At 41.9% G+C, this 22173-nt stretch overlaps 2 protein-coding genes across 3 annotated transcripts in view; both read right to left on the minus strand.

Annotated features, from left to right (window-relative positions):
* The window catches only part of wipf1b (WAS/WASL interacting protein family, member 1b), a 42414-nt gene extending 26013 nt beyond the window's left edge, over positions 1 to 16401 (minus strand). The window contains exons 1-3 of one of the 2 annotated variants that reach the window (XM_060072417.1): positions 15425 to 16401; positions 1270 to 1381; positions 400 to 529 (exon numbers count right to left, since the gene is read on the minus strand). In XM_060072417.1, the coding sequence (XP_059928400.1) occupies positions 400 to 529; positions 1270 to 1332 (193 nt within the window). In that variant the 5' untranslated portion in view covers positions 1333 to 1381; positions 15425 to 16401. Of the gene's footprint in view, positions 1 to 399; positions 530 to 1269; positions 1382 to 12622; positions 12805 to 15424 lie in introns of those variants that run through there. The other variant, XM_060072416.1, reaches the window with a different exon arrangement.
* Positions 16402 to 16543: 142 nt separating this feature from the next.
* LOC132472694 (tubulin beta-4B chain) lies at positions 16544 to 20867 on the minus strand. Its single transcript, XM_060072419.1, has 7 exons — positions 20707 to 20867; positions 20429 to 20537; positions 19171 to 19281; positions 18668 to 18912; positions 18253 to 18575; positions 17702 to 18046; positions 16544 to 17121 (listed from the first exon to the last, which is right to left on the minus strand). The coding sequence occupies exons 1-7, from the start codon at positions 20761 to 20763 to the stop codon at positions 16977 to 16979; spliced, it is 1335 nt and encodes a 444-aa protein (XP_059928402.1). The 5' UTR covers positions 20764 to 20867; the 3' UTR covers positions 16544 to 16976.
* Between the last annotated feature and the right edge of the window lie 1306 nt (positions 20868 to 22173).

Below are 22173 nucleotides of genomic sequence, written 5' to 3' on the forward strand. Positions count from 1 at the left end.
AGTTAACTAGCGTCATGCCTCCACCCTGTGTTTTGTTCTTTGTTGCTGTGGAGGGGGCTCCTGCCAGCGATTGAACAGATGAGTCGGTGACAGGTGCTGTCCACTAGAGCCAGAGGCATCATCGTAGGACACACTCAAAGGGCTTTTAACCAATCCACTGTCTGCTCTGTAACATTACCCAACGTTACCTGGCAACCCAAAACTGAAGATAAAATATACACACGCAATGTCATCACCACACAGGGTCGTCTGAGTCCATATTTGCATATTACTGTTAACCTACGAAACACTTTCAATCTAAAATTAATTGTTTTTTTGTGTGTTAAAAAAAAGTTTTTCACTCTTTGTATACCAATAAGAAATGTATCCAGAAAAGCCCGGTTGCCATGAGTGACGTACTGTCTACAACGGGCGCACTGCGGTCGTTGGTCACCGCCTTCTTCAGTCGGGCGCCTTTAGAGATGTCCGTCAGAAGGGCACTGCGGCCCTGCTGCTCCGAGCGGTTCTGAGAGGGCTTCTGGGAGTTTACCTGCACGACGCGCAACAATCAACAACAGCTCCACAACACAGGGGCCACAATCACAACAACAGGAGCCTCCAGTAATGACTCATGGCCTGTACAACTGGTCCACTGCAGGGAAACTAATAAGCAGAGAAAACGTTAGGAAATAATACTGATACATTATATGTATTTATTATTTACATGAAATAGCATCATCTGTTACAGATAGCGCAAACAGAGCAAGGATCTGATGGGGAGGTAATGGCTAGTAAACCTTCCTCTGACAAGTAATCTGTGGCCTAATCAGTAATATGTTATTCAGTCACTATCCTGGCTTTAATCATGATGCTGTGGGCTGTAGCCACACGGGGGAATCTCTTCCCCTCATGATTACCAGAATCATTTCAGAAACTAGTGGGTTGGACTGCTGTTTCCCAGGTGTTGTGAGGTACTGAATTTAACTTGTACAGTACAGTAACAGTAACTTGTCCCATATGCTGCTGAATCTAGAACGAGAGCTGTGGTGATGACCTCCAGCCACCAGGTGTCTCTGCTGAGCAGGTCATAGAAGAACAGGGAAGTTTTCAGCTGAGTCCCTATGGGCAGACTAATAAACCATTTGATGCCCTCATTTTTACCTGTTATCAGCGATCATTCTCAATTCATAATAAAGCGTGCTGCATTGCCACCACAACATCAACACAGACAAAGAGAAGGATAGACGGAGAGAGGGAGAGACAGACAGAATGAGAGATAGACTCACTGACCGAGGCAAAGGAGGGGGGAGGGGGGGCACAGGGAGGGGGCGGTGGGGGGGGTGGGGCGGGCATCCTTTCCCTCTCCGCCTCTCGTCAACGTCTGTGCTGGAGCCTGCACACTCTGTTTATCAGATCAACACACACACACACACACACACACACACACACACACACACACACACACACACACACACACACACACACACACACACACACACACACACATGTACATTTAAACAAATAAGCAAGCAACTATATTTGTGCCAAAAACAAAGTGAGCATCCCAACTTCCTGACTGGGAAGAATAAACTGTGTGTAGTACAGCATGGTATCATTTAAAAACAAAGAAAGTCTCTCTCTCTCTCTCTCTCTCTCTCTCTCTCTCTCTCTCTCTCTCTCTCTCTCTCTCTCTCTCTCTCTCTCTCTCTCTCTCTCTCTCTCTCTCTCTCTCTACACAGACAAAGAGAAGGATAGACGGAGAGAGGGAGAGACAGACAGAATGAGAGATAGACTCACTGACCGAGGCAAAGGAGGGGGGACACAGGGAGGGGGCGGTGGGGGGGGTGGGGCGGGCATCTCTCTCTCTCTCTCTCTCTCTCTCTCTCTCTCTCTCTCTCTCTCTCTCTCTCTCTCTCTCTCTCTCTCTCTCTCTCTCTCTCTCTCTCTCTCTCTCTCTCTCTCTCTGCTGACAAACAGGAAGTAACATAAGACTCCAACACCACAGATATCCGGTTGCAGGGATGATGATATATGTTTTCATCTCGACACAGAAAGACTATCTCTAGCAGGATTGCTCACGCTGTTGCATGCGTGCATTCCCATTATGTAACTTTGCACAGACTGTATCAGCTCTGAAGAATACAATCTTGCTGCTGTGCTACCAACTTTATAGTCAGTCGTAAGTGAGTGAGAGTGATCATGATGGAATCGCTCACCAGCTATGTCCAACTACAACCCATCATGGCATGATTAGAATTAATACAGGAGCATATCTGGACAGGAGTCCAGATATGCTGCCTACATGCTATCATAATCACACATTTGACCATTGATCAAGCATGTACTCTGCTCTGTCAATACATGTGTTGATAATGATCATAATAATAATAACAGTAATCAACAGACACAATGATCCTGGAGTAATAAGCCAAATCAAATAATATATTGCAATAGTAAATGTTAGCGACCAATAATTCATGACTGCATTCATATGCTGCTTTTCTAACCTCTAGGGCCAATCAAAGCTCTTTACAAGTAGCCCTTTGTAGAGAACACAAAAACACACAAAAACACACACACACACACACACACACACACACACACACACACACACACACACACACACACACACACACACACACACACACACACACACACACACACACACACACACCATTGTGAAGACTTAGTTGCAAGATATCCTTCTCAAGGACTTTAACAAGGAGGAGCTTAAGATGGAACAAGCAACAACCATGGGTACATGATTCCACAGCTTATTGGATGTGATGGAGTAATACTGATGAAAAATATGAACTTTGTAAGTTCGTATTTTTCAGTTACAAACACACTATCTTGCGAAGGGCCCCGGGGTGGTGGAACCCACACATGTCACAGAGGGACGCCAATGCATGTATTCACAAGACTATGGGGCTGGTCTACTGTCCTGATGGCTGTTGAGATGAATCCTTTGCCAATCACATGATGCAACGACCGCGTCTCAGTGTACAGCAGCGATAGCGGAGATTATTATTGGTTCCCTTCAGCTATTCCTGTTAGCCTGTGTGTCCATTCATTTCAAAAAAAATCTTCATAGGAACATAAGGCAGAACTAGGTAACTTCTCCCTGTTTACTCTAGAAGCTAACAGCTTCATCCGAGGACTCGCTCACCTAGCTCTAGCTCAAGGACATTTGGATTCAACTGAAGTTATCTAAAACATGCACACTTACGGAAAAGTAGTAATTGGTAATTTGGTGACAGAGGTAGAGAAAGAGGGGGAGAAATGGGATGTTCAACACACTCTGTGTGTTGAACTCTGTGGGCTGTCGATATTTGAGATTCTGGCATGTGAAGCCTTTTTAACTGCCACCAAAAGTACACACACACAAAATGTGTTGCACATCTGTTCAGAGTTTATAGATGCCAGGTTAAAAGGATACCCAATTCTGCTATCTAAACTACTGTGCTACACACACACACACACACACACACACACACACACACACACACACACACGCACACGCACACGCACACGCACACGCACACGCACACACACACACACACACGGAGCATGTTATATGGAGCAATCTTACATATTTATGAAGATCAATAAAATTATCTCTTTTTATTAGAACTGCCTGTATGTCCTCTTGATTATAGTATTACAGTGTGTACCTTGGTTATCAGCTATCATCAAATGTCGTCCAAATGGCTGCATGTGTAAGAAATAGGATTTGAACCAAAAGTGTTACAATTAAATTAAATTATGACTTCATCAAAAGCAATGTACACCTGCCATTTACAGTTGTCAGTTATACTTCCTAGACATCTCTAACCTTATTTACATACAGTAGGCCTGATTTCCTCTGAATATTGAAATAAAAAGATTCTCACAATTGTATTTGTTGTGTTTCCGATCTGATGGGTCTGTGTATATATTTGATCATTTGATTCTCGTTTTCAGAAACAGAAAAACAGAAAAATATATTAAAAAAAGAGTTGTAATTAAGATTTTTGTTTTAAAATGCAAAAATGAAAATGTATATACAAGGTAATTTTCTTTATGAGGTCAAAAATTGACAAACTATTTCTAAAATAATATAAATGATATCTCATTTTAATTATTGTTAAATAATAATTGTTGCCCAGATGGCAGGAGGAATGTAATTTAAAGAGGACCTATTATACTACTTTTCTGGTCTTAATTTCTTATTAATGACTCCTATAGCACAACCTGACACGAATCACAGCACAAAAAACGATGTCGATTTTCGGGAAACTCTTCCTCTCATCTGGGCGCTTTCAGCATTCTCTGTCAACGCTCGGTTTCGTCCTTCTCCGCCCCCTCACCCCCCTCCTGCCAACCCAACTCTGTTGTGATTAACCATTGGTTACCAATTGTTACCTCCATTCTTTTTATGTCCTGTGCCGTGTTCCGATATCCATACTTCCATGAGTACACTTAAACGAAGTACACTATCCGCACTCACGAAGTGTGCTAATTTTCAGATGTCAGTGTTGTTCCAAATTGAATACTCCGTGGTGCATTAACCGCCGCTGTGGCTCCTCCCCCGCAATAAACATCCCGCTTTGAACGGTGAACTCTTTACGCCTAGCTGCTATACTAAGCAATAAAAACTACAAAATGACTCTATTATTGCAGGCTATGTGGAAAATGCGCCGACTTTGACTCAGCCTGGCTCCGCCCTCGTCCGCTACGTAGCTAAGATGGCTGCCGTTGAGTACGAAAAGTGTACGGCGATCTGACCGTTTTGAGTACACCATCCGGGTCCTTTCAGTACATTTATTTTCGCCCGATCTGAATAGGAACGCCCTACGTACTCAAACTTAGGCTATGCTGCGTTTTATTATCCATCCGTCTTGGAGGTCCGAGGACGTTGCCTAGCGACACACACGAAAATGCCCCTTTTCCTCGGACGGCAAACTCGCCATCTCGGTTGAACTCGGTGGTGACCGAGCAAAATTCCGAGACAGAATTCAAGATGGCTGCGCCCAGTTTGACTTGAAGCATGAACTCTTTTCATTGTGCTTGGACCGCTTTGGCGATTTAAATGGCATCTTCAATCACTCGTATTACTCCAATACCTTACTGCGTCCGTATCTCTGCCTATGGCCTACATATTTCGGAGCGCCTGGTACTCTGCCAACAACTTTCCGGGTGGCGTCCATGTTTTCCTCCAACGACCGAGCGAAATAATAAAAGTAAAGTGTGGGCGTGGCGTCGGATCCGAGATCCGAGTCGGTTCGCAGAGAACGCACCATACGGATAGTATGGATATTGGAACACGGCACATGATTATCACCCATGCACCCATCTTGAATGTAATAGAACATTTTCGTTGCTTTGAGGAGGTCTGGTGGTCTCCGTCTATAATAAATAAATATATATAATGAATGTATATACCTATTTACACATACATATTTATTAGAGCTGTCAAGCGATTAAAATATTTAATCGTGATTAATCGCATTAATGTCATAGTTAACTCACGATTAATCGCAAATTATTTTTCTATGCTAAATATCCCCTGATTTTTTTGTCCCATAATTCTTCTCATTTTAATTCTCTTATCAACATGGTGAAGTGCATCGGCTTGCCTTGTGCAAATGATTTTTTATTGATAACAACATTGGCATATACTGATCAAAACAGGACGATACAAAAAAAGAGCCTATAGTGCAATTAAACGACTGCTTTGAACAAATGTCATTTGAACATAGCAGTCAGGCTACTGCTTCTTTGTTTTGAGCCAAAGAAAAAAATAAATAAGAATTATATATATTTTTTTAATAAAACAATTGCGTTAATCGCGCGATACATTTTTTAACGCCGTTAAAATTGGTTTGCGATAACGCCGTTAATAACGCGTTTAACTGACAGCTCTAATATTTATATATATTAATTTATTATATACGGAGACCACCAGACCCCCTCGAAGCAACGAAAGTGGTCTATTAAATTCAAGAAGGGCAGGCGAGAATAGGGATATAGGGGAGACCGGGGATAGTTGTCCCCCCAATCAGGGATAAGATATGAGCCATGTGACAGTTTCAGTCTCCTCCTCCTTCCTTTACGATCACTCATGGAAATGTTCCACTAGTTGGTGCCATTTTTCCAAGAGTTAGGAGAAAAATCCAATTCATAAGGTAAGAAAGTAACTTTTTACTGTTGTAGATGAGTCATATCAGGTCAAACTATAGTTTCTCAAGTAAAGAATGGTGTATCTCTCCCTTGCTAATGTCAAAGCACCGTGCCAATACAGCTATTTTAGCAATGGATGACAGGGCGGGATAGGTTGTAACGCATGTTTTGTATCCCCTTACATACAAAGTTGTTACCAGAGAAGATATTGAAGATGTTGCCCTGTTCTCTCTCTCAAGAGACACAAATACACAAACGCATTTTGTCTACCTGTTACAACCTACCCCGGTAGGTGTTACAACCTACCCCTTAGGCTGTTACAACCTACCCCGTAGGTTGTAACAGAGGTAAACATTGTATTTGTCATAATCCAACAAATTCCTTGATATAGTTGAGGAGATTTAAGTACCCAAATGTGGGTACTTTGCCTAAAAGGTTCAGAACTGTAGCTTTAAAAAAAAGTAGTTTTAGGTGCTGAAGAAAAATGTGTTACAACCATACCCGTGCCTCCCCTAGTGCTATACCGTCAATATGATTTTCATTAATTTCCGAGAGGATGGTCAATGGTCAGATACAGACGCCCCTTATGAGATAACAAAAAGTTAATGTGAATTTCTCTCATAACTTTTTGTCACTAATAAAGAGAGTCCTGATTCTCAGATATGAATATATGATGGATAGGATGTAGGTCTGGGAAGAACTTCAGGCCAAAATCTTGCAAGCGAGCCGCTGGGTGAGGTACAACGAGATGAAGCACTTGCTGAGTAATTCCTTGTAGGGCTGGAATCCCTAAGTTGATGATTGTATGCGTCCTTTGAGACCCCAGGTCTATAGCTTACTGGTTACTGTCCTTAACTCAGTCGTAACCTTGCATCACTTCCTTTAGGGCTGCGGCCTCCTAATTGATCATTGTAGTATATTTGAATGCCCTCTTTCATAGATATGACACCACCACCACTCGGGCATGGCAAAAATTCTCCATATCCATATGGGGGGGGGGGGATTGTGGACAGTGGGTACACTAGACATAAATAGGAAGCTTGCAATTCAATCACCAGACATAGTCAATACACACTCAGGGGGAGGAATGACCTCTCACACATGATATCTTAATGAATTATTTCAAATAACCCTGCCTCGTTCAATCAATGAGCTCGATGTTTTGCTTTCACAAATAGGTCATAGGCTGTGTCACCATCAGATATGTCCGTGCGCATCTCTCAGAGTGACGTAACTAGCCACCAGTGATTAAAAAAATGTGTCAAGTTGATTTCAAAATTAACTAATTAATTACAAGTCTAAACAGTGGAAAGTTGAAAAATATGGGGGGGGGGGGGTCGATGGCAACCACCATGGCAACCATGACAGTCACGTGACATGGACACAGGCCCATTGAAAAGAATAGGCCAAAAAAACATAGGCGTGTCACATGTTTAGAGACGTTATGGTAATGTATTTTCCGCTGTGGGCAGTTTTACTACAATCTGGTGTGAGACTGGGTTTAAGTAACGTGGTTAGTTTCAGTTTTTGAGGGGTCTGCTCAAAAACCGGATAAATCGGATTGTTGTTTTGACGAATCCTGCGCGGCCCCCTACTGAAGACGAAAATAATCTCCAGATTGAAATGCATTGGTTTAATATTGAATTAATTAAATATTAAAATATACATTATGCATAAATAAATATACAATTATTTAGTTATAATATTATCAGTAGACCATGTAGCTAATATCGTTACAACAACATCTGTATCTGACCATTGACGATCCACTTCCACCAATCCAATCAACGAAGAGGGTTGTAACAGCAATTAACACGTGTGCTTTTTCTATGGGGAATGTGGTTCAGGTATGACAATATTTAGATATTTCTAATATAAAAAACTAGCCTATACGTAGGCCTACAGCATATCATACATTTGACATATAGAGTTAGACTATTATATGCATAAGGTTATAGGCCAAATTCGGTTAAAATGCAGCCTCTGCTGGCCCACAAGATTGTCTCGTTGTCTGTTATACACTTTATAAGTTAATTATATTTTATTATAAATTATTATAACCATGCAGGCCTAGCCTTTATTTTCTTTGCGTTATCATTACATCCTTTCCCGTGACATAGATATAAATTATTGTTATAACGAGATCTGTATCTGACCATTGACCATCCTCTCGGAAATTCTATGAATGAAATTCATATTGACGGTATGGCACTATATCCCTATTCTCGCCGGTGTAAGTACCACATCGGCTCGGCTTCCAGATCGGCTCGGGGTCCGTCGTCTGCTGATTATGTCACACAATATCATTGGCTGTACGCTTGAATGGGCGTACATTGTGATTGACACCGGCCCTTCATGAATTTAATAGACCACTTTCGTTGCTCCAAGGAGGTCTGGTGGTCTCTGTATATAATAAATAAATATATATAAATATGTATGTATGAGAGAAAGTTTTGATTTGTCGCGCCACACTTTCGCACAGGCGAGCGCGTTCACAAGGATTTGTGCAGCGACAAATTCGCTCGAGTTGAAATATTTCAACTTTGATGCGAATTTCGCGTGATGACAGCCAATCAGCGTTCAACAGCCTGGCCACTGAGTGACATGTGTAACGTAACAGCCAATCAGCGTTCAACCGTCAAACTCAATGCAGTGTAGTCCGGGGTGAACTGCAGCATGGAGGAGAAAGTGATTGTGGCCGTTTGCGACTCCCGGAGCTCTATATATTTAAGCAATAGATCACGACGGTGGTATGTGCTCATTATACCACTGTTAAGGGGCGTTGTCCGGCCCCGACGCGCAGCGGAGGGCCGGCGACCCCCTTCACAGTCCCTCCTGGCTGCCTTCATAATGCATGACGGTCGCTATGCAACACACTTTAGCGTCCCTCCGAGAAAAACTGTAACGGTTTCCACTTCAAGGCGCGGAGTGATACTTTCACAAAATGATCAGGCGTCATAGCAGTTATGTATACGCTCATTCATTATACAACAGTTAGGAACCAATCAGATCGCTGGATTTAGGCCCCCCGTTGTATAATTAAGCAATAGATCACGACAGGCTGTGGTATGTGCTCATTATACCACTGTTAAGGAGGGCCGGCGACCCCCTTCACAGTGGTATAATGAGCACATACCACTGACTGAAGTGATCTATTGCTTTTATACAACGGTTACTATTATGGCAAAACGAAAGTCATAGACACACTACATTTAAAAAGAAACCAAGAAAGTCAAAGTAGCCGTTTTATTAAAGAATACAAAAAAGTAGTCCTCCTGGCTGCCTTCAAAAGTGTGTCGCTATGCAACACACTTTAGCGTCCCTCCGAGAGAAGGCTCGGCTAGAGCGGTTCGCCGGCAATTTATCCTATGGAGCAGTTCGCTCACTGTGTGCCTAAGCTTTCGTTAGTCTCTCCATCGCCTTGCTCACTCCCGGAGTAACAACATTTACACCCTCTCCATCATTCAACATATTTTTAGGCTTCAGTGAACTGTGCTATTGCTTTTATACAACTACTTTTATACTTTGTATTGTAACCGTTTCTACTTCAAGGCGCGGAGTGATATGCAAACTTTCACAAAATGATTGGGCGTCATAGCAGTTATGTATACGCTCATTATACAACAGTTAGGGACCAATCAGACCGCTGGATTTAGGCCCCCCGTTGTATAAAATAGTATATATAATATAATATAATTGTATCACGGCCAAAAGCTCTGTGCGCCATGACCCACGCTACTCTGCCTCTTATTGGCTAATACTCGCTGCCTTTACTGATTCGATTGTTGAATAATTTGAATGATGATGTTCAATCATCATTTGATATTTAAATACATATTGATATTATATATATCTAATGAGATGATTGATGTGGAAGAGAATGATGTGCGTTTTTTTAATCTAACAAGGATGCATTGTCAAATTCAGATCTGAAGTATTTTATTAAAATAAATGTTAAAAAAATTACTGAAACACCATGTTTGCCTCATCTATATTTTACATTCATGCAGGCTGCCTGTGTGACCAGTAATACCTACAAACTGCTCCTGATCAAGTCATGTTAACTTTATTATAGTGGCCCACTCTGGCCCATGCTGCAATTCAGCTGTTCAAAGACACAGTTTACAAAATAAATTACTGACTTGCCAAGTGAGAGAATAGGTGTCATTCCAGGAATAAGGAATAGTTCCCTCAAAATGCATAGTTGTCTGTCACTAGTCTGTGGGCCAGTGTTGGTATATTAATTTCATAATCCTTCCTCCCTGAGATCAAGCAGCAGAAATTATGTGACAATGAGCAAATACTACTGAAGGATTTTTGGGTAAACTAAATAGAGTAGTCTCACATGTCACTGTTTCTAAAACAAGGCGCTTTTCTGGGCTGCGTTAAAAAAGGGCAAACATTTAGAGTATACCCACTTCTCCAGGGACCACTACACCACTGGTTAAGCGCCTGTGGTCGACTCGGTCGTTGATACGGGGATCTGTGTGTGTGCCACGGAATATGAGTGTCACTTGCATTGGAGCAAATTCCATTGGCATATAACGGAAATTGGCTTGTTTCCGTGAGGTTTCCACAGATTTTGAGTTAAGCGTTCGTGGTCATTTCACAGATTCCTGTGCAGGTTGAAATAATTACACTGGTCATGCATAAAACAAAGCAACATTGCACGTTTATAAAAGGTAGTTTCACTACAGACTTTAAGTGACAGGAACTATTAGTATAAAAAGCATACGAAGAAATCATTTACATACCATTACTTTTATATCTTACTTTTGTCTCCCTAAGCCATAAAGGCATAAATAACCAAAACAAGTTAACTGACTATGAAATTAGATTTGTCTTTTAGGGAGACAGTTTCCAGGGCAGTCATAAATGTGTTAGCATTGCAAGAACAGTGCTAAGTGGCTAGGCTAACATCCTGTCAGGTAACACACACACATACACACACGCACCAAGTGTTGGCTTTCTGGTTATACAGCAGAATATTTCTGATTTGACTAAATAAAAAATAATAAAAGAAAAGAGAGCTCAGGTGGGAGCACTGAACATCCAACCCCCTGGAAGCATTATCAACAAGCATACCCAACCCGCCTCAACAATCTGCCATGTCATAATATAGGCTTATTAAAAATATAATACATTTATTACATCATACATACTAAGAAATAAAATCGTGTGTAACATTCACACTGTCACAGTGGTGTTACCAAAGGTAAAATCATTGGAAATTACCTCTTCAGTTGAAAGGGCATTTCATCTGACGAATCTGATAATGCTAGATGATTCTTCCCATGTTGCTCACAAAGACCACTCAGTGCCATAACTTATAAATCTTTAAATAACAATACCTAATGGTTATCCCTTCCCATGGGCTAGGTCCTATCCATTTCTATACCAGTGCTTGCTCAGCTATACAGGTACATTTTGTGAAAGACCAAATTCTTTGATCAATGCCACATTGATGCTGAGACGTTAGGTTGAAGTACCGACTAAATTCTTCCTCCACATTGGTTTAACACCTCCAACTTGAACAACAAGGCAGAGCAGACATTGAGTTCTGAGAAGTCATGGGTGCTTCTGCCCAGCTCAGAGGGACTTCCTGGTTCACAGAGCAGAGATATTTGAAACAGTTATGTCAGTTCCTTATTGAAAAAAGGATGCTTTATGACTCTAACACAGACCACGAATCTTTACAATAGAACAACTATATATCAAATAACAAATCAATCAATCAAATAATCAAATCAAATAACAAATCATATCAATCTCAAGGCAAATGTCTTAAGTGTACCATTCTACAGCAAGATGAATGGTTTGTAGATACCAATGAAAGAAGAACTAAACCTGACATGCATTGAAATATCCATGCGTTATTTCTGGTGGGATAATGTTATTTAACCCCTGGGGCCCAGAAAGGAAGCCCTGGTTTTAAGGAGGCCTCCGTTGTACGAATGCTCTCAGGAAGGCGCCAGAGGGCACTAACAGCAAAAGTATCATTACGGGAGGGTCTGGCATACATTCACATACATAACTTTTCAGGGTCCAAGTTAATCCGACCGTTGACTCTAAAACCTTAATTTATTTTTTTGAAAATGCACATGTGGATCTCCACATGGTGCCCAGATAAATGTATCGTTAACTGTTGCTACAGCAACTCTAACCCAAAGCAGACTGCTATGCATCCGTAGCAGTCCAATGACCACACGGCCAACGAATCGTCACTTTGTGTAACAAATACAGAGTCACTTTTAGATGTCAACCTGTTTTGTGGATGAACCGTATGCAAGAGGATCTCAAGCAGAATCAATAAGTCATGTGATACTTTTAGGAAATGGGAACATGTAATAATGATATATATAATCACAGACACTGCTGGATCCACAGAAGACCCATAGGTTCAACACCAAGTTTGATAAAAAAATATTAAAAACAAAGTGAACCATAAAATACGTTGAATCAAGGAGCTATTTATACTTACTGGTTCTGCGTAAGTGAGGGAATCAGCAGTTTCTTGAGAATATCATAGAACAAGCCACTCAGTTCATCCTCAGCCACAAAACTAGTAGAAAAGAGGAAGACGACTGCTCAACTTATTTTAAAAAGTCAAGCAGAACTTCCTGATTCTCCTTCCCCGAACACAGACACACACACACACACACAACCCCCCCCCCCACACACACACACACACACATACACAGACACACACACTCACATACACACACCACTTCCTCTCTGTCAGTGCATGTAGGGTACAGCTATAGCTTCTGCTGCTATAACCTGACCAAAATAACACTGATGTTCTGAACCAGTATACTTATATAAAGAACTTCCTATCCGAAATTAATAACGTACCATTTATCTTTACACACTCTTAACAAACATGTAGAGACACAAGTCAACTGTAGAGTATGCTTTTAAAGTAAATTGGATAAAGTGGGATTGAGTGTTCTATTGTGTCCTCATCAACTGTCTCGAGACCACACTGAATCAATTACTTCATTGGCATTGTTCAAACCATATCTTTGGTTCCAACCTCCAACCCTAGAGCGAGTTTGAATTAGCTTTAGCTGTTTGGCATTTGGTACAGACCAGGCCAAATTCCCCTTCATGAGATTATGATGCATATAAGTGAATAGTGAAATTACTGGGTGCATGAATGGTTTATTGAAACTATGTAAGTGCATTTTGGCTTCTATTTCAGCAAACAAAGAAGGGATTGACTGCTTCCCTGGTTATGGCTCATTCCCTACCCGGAAGAACAAGGAAAGCCGAAGGGAATATTCACTCTTTTACTTGAATTTAAAGTGAAAATTCGTATTAAATAATCCATTCAAAGAATAAAATTGTGCAATGAAACCAAATACTAACCAATCCAAGCCTTCCTTGGAATTGAAAGGGTATGGCCAGATATTAAGGAAGCTTTGTCTGGAGCTGAGGTTGAACTTAAAATAGTTTCATGCAAGGGTATTTCATTTGAAGGTTAACATATCTTTGAGCAAATTGCTTGGGGCTTTAAGGAAGGCCTGATGTGACATGATAAGGTTCATGGTATGCTACTAATGGCTAGGATTTGAATTGAGGCCTATGCCACATTATGCCAATATAAAGGCTGAAGTTAAAATCTGATATTCGTCCACTGCTGAAGAATGTATTCCATTGAAAGAAGACCTTCCTTACATTGTCTTTTCTCATGGAAGGCAGAACAAAGGTGTTAAGAAAATGTTAATGATATAATTGCTGGTGCACTATTGAGCACAACTGTTTGCCCATCTAGAAAGTTCCCATCCATTGGTCTAGATTAAAAGCTTATACTGACCAAGGAAACCAAAGGCCTGTCATAGATCTTGGTTCCTTTCTTTCAACCAAGCAAGGAGCCATTTAGCTACTCGTGAGGAGAGCTGAGGCAGTGTAATCATATAAATGCCCAGCCTCTTACCTCAGTAAAGTATATTCACAGTCCCAATTTCATCACTGCGAAAACACTTTAGTGAGAGTTTACGTTATCTCCCAGCCCATATGAAGAACTACTGTAGAACAAATGTAAAGGCTAACCACTTTCAGTGAGCAGAGCTTCAGAGTGCACGACTCACGTGACCAATGTGGGGTCTACCCTCCCTAGTACTCTACCCTCCTCTACCATACTCTACCCTCCTCTACCGTACTCTATATAAGTGATTACTTATAGAGGAGTGTAGGGCGGTAGAGGAGGGTAGAGTATGGTCCAGGAGGGTAGGACAGTAGAGGAGGGTAGAGTAGGAGGTAACATAGCAGCCCTTCAAACCACTGCTATGCAATATGTTGTAGAAACATTTGCAACTCAATTTTTAGTTCATTTGTTACTAAAAATATGCTATTATGTTGTTTAAATCATTGCAATATAAATAAGTGATTAGCAGTATAAACATGTCTTGTGTAATGCAAACCTCTGCTTTGCATTATAAACCTGCGGTCTTAAAAGTAACTAGAAGTTAAAACTTGTGCAATGTAACTACACATATACAATTGTGATATATTGTGTGAAGTGCATATAATTCCAGAATGCAATGCCATTTGCCATGCAATGTGTGATTTACAAGATTCACTTGAAAGACAGTTTAACCAAGTGAGAGGAAGTGATGAACTACCCTATGTGCCACTCATTCTCAAAAGCCCACACCAACCACTGCTCTCTCAGACCAGTCCTACTGCTGCAATCACTTGGAGGAACTTGGAGGACACAGGAAGGAGGTCAAATCTCAAGACTATTTTCATGGACTGGTACAAATCAAACTAAGGGCAAAAACAATGCTCATGAATGCAGTCCTTCCGTCACACGTGTTCACAGGATCATCCATTCAAGGCGTCACACCTTCCAAGACGCATTCCCTGCCTCAGTAAGGTCCTGTGGGCGGATACCAGTTTACTCTAACACGATTGAGTTCACCATGCACGTTTTATTAGTTGTAATATCAACGTAAACTAAAGTTGATGAATTTAATGGAATTGAGACCTTGTTTGAGCCTGGTCCCCCCACAGCGTCCAAATGAGGAGCGTCTCCTGGTTTCGCCCAAAGTTGGGCGTGTTGCCAAATGCGTGTGACGCAAAATTCAAAATATAAACTAAAATGTTTACAATATCAATCCAATCCCATTGATCGGATCACGCTAGAAACACGAGTTTTGTGCCGAAACAGTATCGGTTTGACGAACAGATTAGAGGCTCGTGATTTCCGTTCAGCCGAACTTTTTCTATTCCTCCCACCGGCAGGAAAGTCCTAATCCTGAGCGAACTTTTCACTTACCCGATTAAACCTGGAACTACGTCGCACCGTCAGAAATGTCCCATCGAATGTAAATCATTGGTGTGTAGTTCAGTTCCTCATCTGATCTGGGACTTTAGATGACCTGTCTGCGTCCAGCCGGACCAGAGCCTTTGAGACGGGGAGTTGCTCAGGGAACACATGGATATAAACCAATGGGACATAAGATAGTAAAGGACTTCTTCCGCGCTGCCCAAAAACATTGTGTATAGCCTTATACAATCCTAATAGAGGACATCTTTATTCCGAGTAAAACTCGCCTTCCACGAAAGGCGACGACTTCTTAAAACATGAAAATATTCAGAAGCTTTGGAAAGTCCAGTCATTCATTCTGTTTAAATATGGACGGGTTCTATGGCTATGCCCCGCATGTATGACATAAGCCGACGGGATGTCATTTCCTTACATAAAGCCCGAGCAGCCGAACCCCAAAGGCAGGTCTCTGACTGGTCGAACCCTAAAGATTGGTCTCAAATCAGTAATCAAACAGTACATCGTTTTGAAAGTTAACAAACTCGTAAGCCTTCCCTGAAACCCCGCAAAATACGTTTTTTCGAACTTCAATGTGTGGATACGTTGCCCACTCTACAGACTGCAACTACAACGTTATGTTAAGATATTTTAATCATCGCAGATCACTTTTTTGTAATGAGCATCAAAAGAATACATGCAATTAATAAAGACGATTGTGGCCATTGCCTGTTTTCAGCGATACATTTGTTCTTCCATGCTGTCATTAGACTGCTTAGCGCCCCCTACTGGAGGAACCGCTGGGTGTCATCAGGCCCAGACAAGGTCAACGCTTTTTGGGTTTGCATTTAGATTAGATGACAGACCATGCCTGTTTATTTGATGACGATGGTTAAAGCAAGATCATGTTGGATAATGATTGCATTATCATTTTGAGACACACCTTTTGTGATCTAGGATCTAAATTACCCCAGTCCAGTGGGGTTAATTGGAGTAGCATTTGGAAGATGTGATCACATTAGAGCGAGGCCATTTCCTCATCCTCATGATCTTGAACACCCAGTTTCCAGACTTATCCAATAGCCACAAAGCTCCAGATTTACCACGATTTTGGGTTCTCAAAGCATCCAATCAGTATTTTAACCGGTTTATTTAACAAGGGTAACATCCTTATAGATAAGGCTGCATCTCGAGTCAGTTCAAAACCTCCTCTACAAACATTTACAACCAAAACAGACTTGGAGAATAGTCCATAAGATACACTTTGAAAGTGGCATGGTGCTACATCTTTTGTCCAGTTAATTTAAAGGAAAAAAATTAAGTTTGATCAATTAAACAAGGCATACAAGCATTAAAAACTATGCAGATACAAAAAAACGTCAGGAGTCGAACGCAGAACGATAAAAGCAGGACTGTCGTTTAAAATAAGAAAATTGCATCAGATTGAACCAAAAGATGGGGTTAAACATTTGAGTCAGGTAGTTTAAAATCCATCATCAATGAACAGTGCCAAACAAGGGAGAGGGAAAAGTGGCCAGCAGAACATGAAGACAGGGAGGACCCTCTATGCCACCTCTTCCTCCTCCTCCTCAAACTCCCCTTCCTCCTCTGCGGTGGCATCCTGGTACTGCTGGTACTCAGACACCAGGTCGTTCATGTTGCTCTCCGCCTCCGTGAACTCCATCTCATCCATACCCTCACCTGTGTACCTGCAGTCGACAATAATACACTATTACTACTACAGCCAATGATCCTAAATGCCACACCCCTCCCGAAACATTTGCATGCACATTCAAATGAAAAACATTTCTGGAATCAAAATGGTGCAAAATGTTGGGTACAGACAAAATAATCCTGCTACTCGCCACTGGCCCAGTAAGGACTGACCATGTCTAGGTCGAAAAGGAGGCTTACTGAAAGAAAGACATTCAAGCAATAACTGCCATGTTGGACATGGAACAGATGGGTGAAACTCAAGTCATCTCATTACCATAGAGAATACTTTGTGGCAAAGTAGGTGGAGCCATAATGACATCATCCATTGTCTTTCAAGAGTAAAAGCCTAGCAGCTGTCATTATATGTCGTGGTTACCAAGCAACCTGTATTTGCACCCAGCCCTTCCCAGGTATATCATTTCCCTAGTTTTTCATTAGCACAAAGATTCGGAAACAGGCCCATTTACCAACGTTCAAAAACTAACATTTGGATGGAGACTTGGACTAACCAAAACATAAATGTTGCCTGAACCCAGTGGTAAGTCAGGTATAATAATGGGTTGTCCTACGTACCAGTGGAGGAAAGCCTTTCGGCGGAACATGGCGGTGAACTGCTCAGAGATGCGCTTGAACAACTCCTGGATGGCTGTGCTGTTGCCGATGAAGGTGGCAGCCATCTTGAGGCCGCGTGGCGGGATGTCGCAAACGGCGGTCTTCACGTTGTTGGGGATCCATTCAACAAAGTAGCTGCTGTTCTTGTTCTGCACATTAAGCATCTGCTCGTCCACCTCCTTCATGGACATGCGACCGCGGAAGATGGCTGCCACGGTCAAGTAGCGACCATGGCGCGGGTCACACGCTGCCATCATGTTCTTGGCGTCGAACATCTGCTGCGTGAGCTCAGGAACCGTCAGAGCTCTGGAGATCATAGGGATAACAACATTTGTTAGACAAATAGAAATGTCTCCCAACCCCTTAAAAGAGCCCACGTATATGCGGACATATCATTTCTTTGGCGTGCAGAACCGGACCTCAGCTTCAACTCAAAGCTGCCTTGCACCAAGGTCTTAATAAACACAAATCTGTTGCACCACAATATAGTTCAATGTTGTTGCTCTTCCTACCTGTACTGCTGGCTTCCGCGGCTGGTGAGCGGGGCGAAGCCTGGCATGAAGAAGTGAAGGCGGGGGAAGGGCACCATGTTGACCGCCAGCTTGCGGAGGTCGGCGTTTAGCTGTCCAGGGAAGCGCAGGCAGGTGGTGACGCCGCTCATGGTGGCCGACACCAGGTGGTTGAGGTCACCATAGGTGGGCGTAGTCAGCTTCAGAGTGCGGAAGCAGATGTCGTACAGCGCCTCGTTGTCGATGCAGTACGTCTCGTCCGTGTTCTCCACCAATTGGTGCACGGAGAGGGTGGCATTGTAGGGCTCCACCACCGTGTCTGATACCTGCCAGGTGATGGGAGAAATTTTGAAATGTTACACACGGGACATGCACCTTATTATAATGATCCAGTGAGGAGTCCTTGACATCATCCTACCTTGGGAGAGGGTACAACACTGAAGGTGTTCATGATGCGGTCGGGGTACTCCTCGCGGATCTTGCTGATGAGCAGGGTGCCCATGCCAGAGCCAGTGCCCCCACCCAGGGAGTGGGTGAGCTGGAAGCCCTGCAGGCAGTCGCAGCTTTCTGCCTCCTTCCTCACCACATCGAGCACAGAGTCCACAAGCTCAGCCCCCTCAGTGTAGTGGCCCTTGGCCCAGTTGTTTCCAGCACCACTCTGGCCTATTCAACACCAGCAGAAGAGCGAAAAGTTAATATAGTATTAAAATATAATAATATTACTGTGTGGAGAACTATTGCTAGGAGATGAGAACCCAAGCATAAATCTATTTAGTGAACCAACTTTTAAGTTTAGGAAGAACCCATCATATACATTGCATCATCATACAATAGCTTGAATACTTAAAGTTAAATAGCCTTCACAGGCATTGGAGACAATAGTGTTGCTAGTGTCGACCATCAGCTGTGCCAAATCCTCACCAAAGACAAAGTTGTCTGGTCTGAAGATCTGTCCAAAGGGCCCGGAGCGCACAGAGTCCATGGTGCCAGGTTCCAAGTCCACAAGCACAGCACGGGGAACATATTTGCCACCTTTAAACAAACATAAGGATGTTTTTATGACATTTAAGAGTGTGGCTTGTTCAATGCGTCCTTTTTTAGCATTTGTTTGCCAGTGAATAAGAAAATTGTGTCATTGGATGGTAAATAATGTACCTACAAGTTTATTCTGTGGCATCCAGGTAAGGTTATGTCAGATCTTTATTTTGCTTTTTTAGAAGATACGATTTCTTTTAACGCCGGTGCCTATTCATTTCGAACTAATAAGGAAAATAAAGAAATATTTTAAGAAATTATTAAATTACCGTCACCTGCTAATTGATAGATAATAGAGCACTGCTGAACAAAATGAATGTTTATCCTCAAATCATAACGCATCACCTAACACCACAATTTTGAGAAGTCGAATTAGCACCGTTATTATATATGTATTCCAAGATGGACATTTAAAACAGCAACTACACTTAAAATGTACAAAGCACATATTTTAAGCTAGCTCCTGGGAACCATAGACTGCATAGGAACACTTGAAACTACATTATCTTGAAATATAGATATGGTTTTACAAACAACTGACGCTGATTTGGCGATTCTCGGCCACTTAAAGAGGACTCAGGAGTGGTAGTCCTAAACATCAGCGGAAGATGGCCTAATTAGGTGAGTACTACTTAACTATTGATAATCCTGGTCTTTATCAAATCATCTACGTCTCGCATGGAAACGATGTGGCAAGAGTTTAAAACAACAGTGTCTCCCCATCATTTCACGATTAATTACCAAACTATGACTTAAAAAGCATCATTATTACCCAACATAATAACTAATAACTAAGCAGTTACAAGCCCTGTGGCGGGAAAAGAGCGACGTCTCCATAACGATCGCGTCTGTCCACCTTGGCAACCGGCAGCTGCCCTCACCGTTTCCACCAACAGTGTGCATTCAAATAACATCACATTGTATTGAAATGAAAGAAACTTCATGTGTTTATGAATTGCCTATTACGAGGGACCATATGCGCGGTGTATTAACGTCGGCTTAAGCAGTTATGTTGTCACACAACGAAACGATGAGTGAAGCGCTCCTCTTAAATGATTGCACCCAGTGCAATAGTAATGTGTTCACCGCCCCCTGTTGGCGGGTGGTGGAGGGACATCCAAACCGCTCCGCCGGGCCAGGTTACCTGTTGCTTCATTGTAATACACGTTAATTCTCTCTAGCTGGAGGTCGCTGTCCCCGTGGTATGTCCCTGTAGGATCGATGCCATGTTCGTCGCTGATCACCTCCCAAAACTGGAATCAAGAATTAAGGAAAATGTAGTTAACTGAAACACGTTACCTTAGCTACTGACGCAAACACAATGGTATCTATGGAGCTAAAGTTAGCTTTGGCCAACTGACCTCCGCGCCATAAACATACAATATATGTAATCAATTTTAACCAATACAAAAATTAATTCACCTTCGCTCCAATTTGGTTACCACATTGGCCAGCCTGCAAATGGACGATTTCCCTCATTTTGATTATTAGAATAATTTCACACCGACTAGAACTGTACCGCGCTCTCCGGCTCCTACGGATTAACTAGCTAACCCTAAGCAGCTAGATCTCTTTATACCCAAAGAGTAAATAAGCCCTACTGGTTGAATTACACGTCCATCAACATCTTCAATGCATTTCATTGGTCAACGAAAACCCATGCCGTCTTCTGATTGGACACTATTTGGGGTAAATTCATCGTTGCTAGTGGCAACAGAAAATTAAGCATGGACACAGTGAGTAAATGAAAAGTGTGGTTCTGCGTGTATCTCGTGCACGACTGAGTTGTTGAATTTAGAGTTGGACATTAACACGTTTAAACCTAACCCTAACTCTAACCCCGTAACTAACAACACTGTGTCTGGCTTATAACCAGAACAGGACTGCGGGTCGAATAACGTTGCGAATCTCATTGATCATTGACCATCAAGTAGGCCTACTTCATTCAGACCCGTAATGTTATTGTAAATATCAATAACAGATATTGTAAAGGGGTTTAATGTTCAGATAAAATGTATTAAAGCATTCATTGTTTGGATACGAACGTAAATTATAAAAAAAGAAAGGTAGGAAACATAAATGTCCCTCCCTTTAATAACGTTTCGTTATTAAAGGTAAAAATACCTCTACTGCGAAAGACTGAACTAGCTCTCCTGCGATAACAATATGCTCCACATCTTGACTCCATTTTATTAAAACGTTTTAAAAGGTTTCGATTCCAGTTCAAAATAAATGCAGCATAGCAGAGGATGGTTTCGATCCATCGACCTCTGGGTTATGGGCCCAGCACGCTTCCGCTGCGCCACTCTGCTATCTGCGGCTATTCGGTGCAGAGCTTATATCTAACTCCTCCCTGAAAAGATACAGCGCAGAGACAGCATCAAATAACAGGCAGCAGGTTCATATTAAGACTTATTTAGTTGTTTAATTGTTTTTCAGATAGAATCATGTCGCAGTCTGAGCGCGCACACAATTTTGCTCGCATAATTATTTTTTAAATAGTTGAATATGTCAAAAGTTATAAATGAAAATACAATTTTAAATGATTACTGAACCCCTATGCATTTTATTTAGTTCCAAACATAGAAAGTCAGAAATAAATGTAGATAGCACTTTGTTTACTCTGTAGGCCTGTGTGTGCTGGTTTGTCTAGTCTAGTGGAACCAGGGATAAGGTTACAATGGGGATCCTATTGACCCTGCGGGCCTCTATTACACACTGACCCTCGGACATTTATGCAGTAGAAAGAAATAGCACGATCTGAACATGCAAGAAACCTGTTCTCTCCACATGTATTGTGTTATAACAAATATTAATTGAACAAAGCTAGTAGATTTCACATTGTTAAATGTCTCTGTCTTCGTACGAATTTAATAATATATTAGCTAT

Source organism: Gadus macrocephalus, chromosome 15 (assembly GCF_031168955.1).
Source record: "Gadus macrocephalus chromosome 15, ASM3116895v1".
NCBI classification, from domain to species: domain Eukaryota; kingdom Metazoa; phylum Chordata; class Actinopteri; order Gadiformes; family Gadidae; genus Gadus; species Gadus macrocephalus.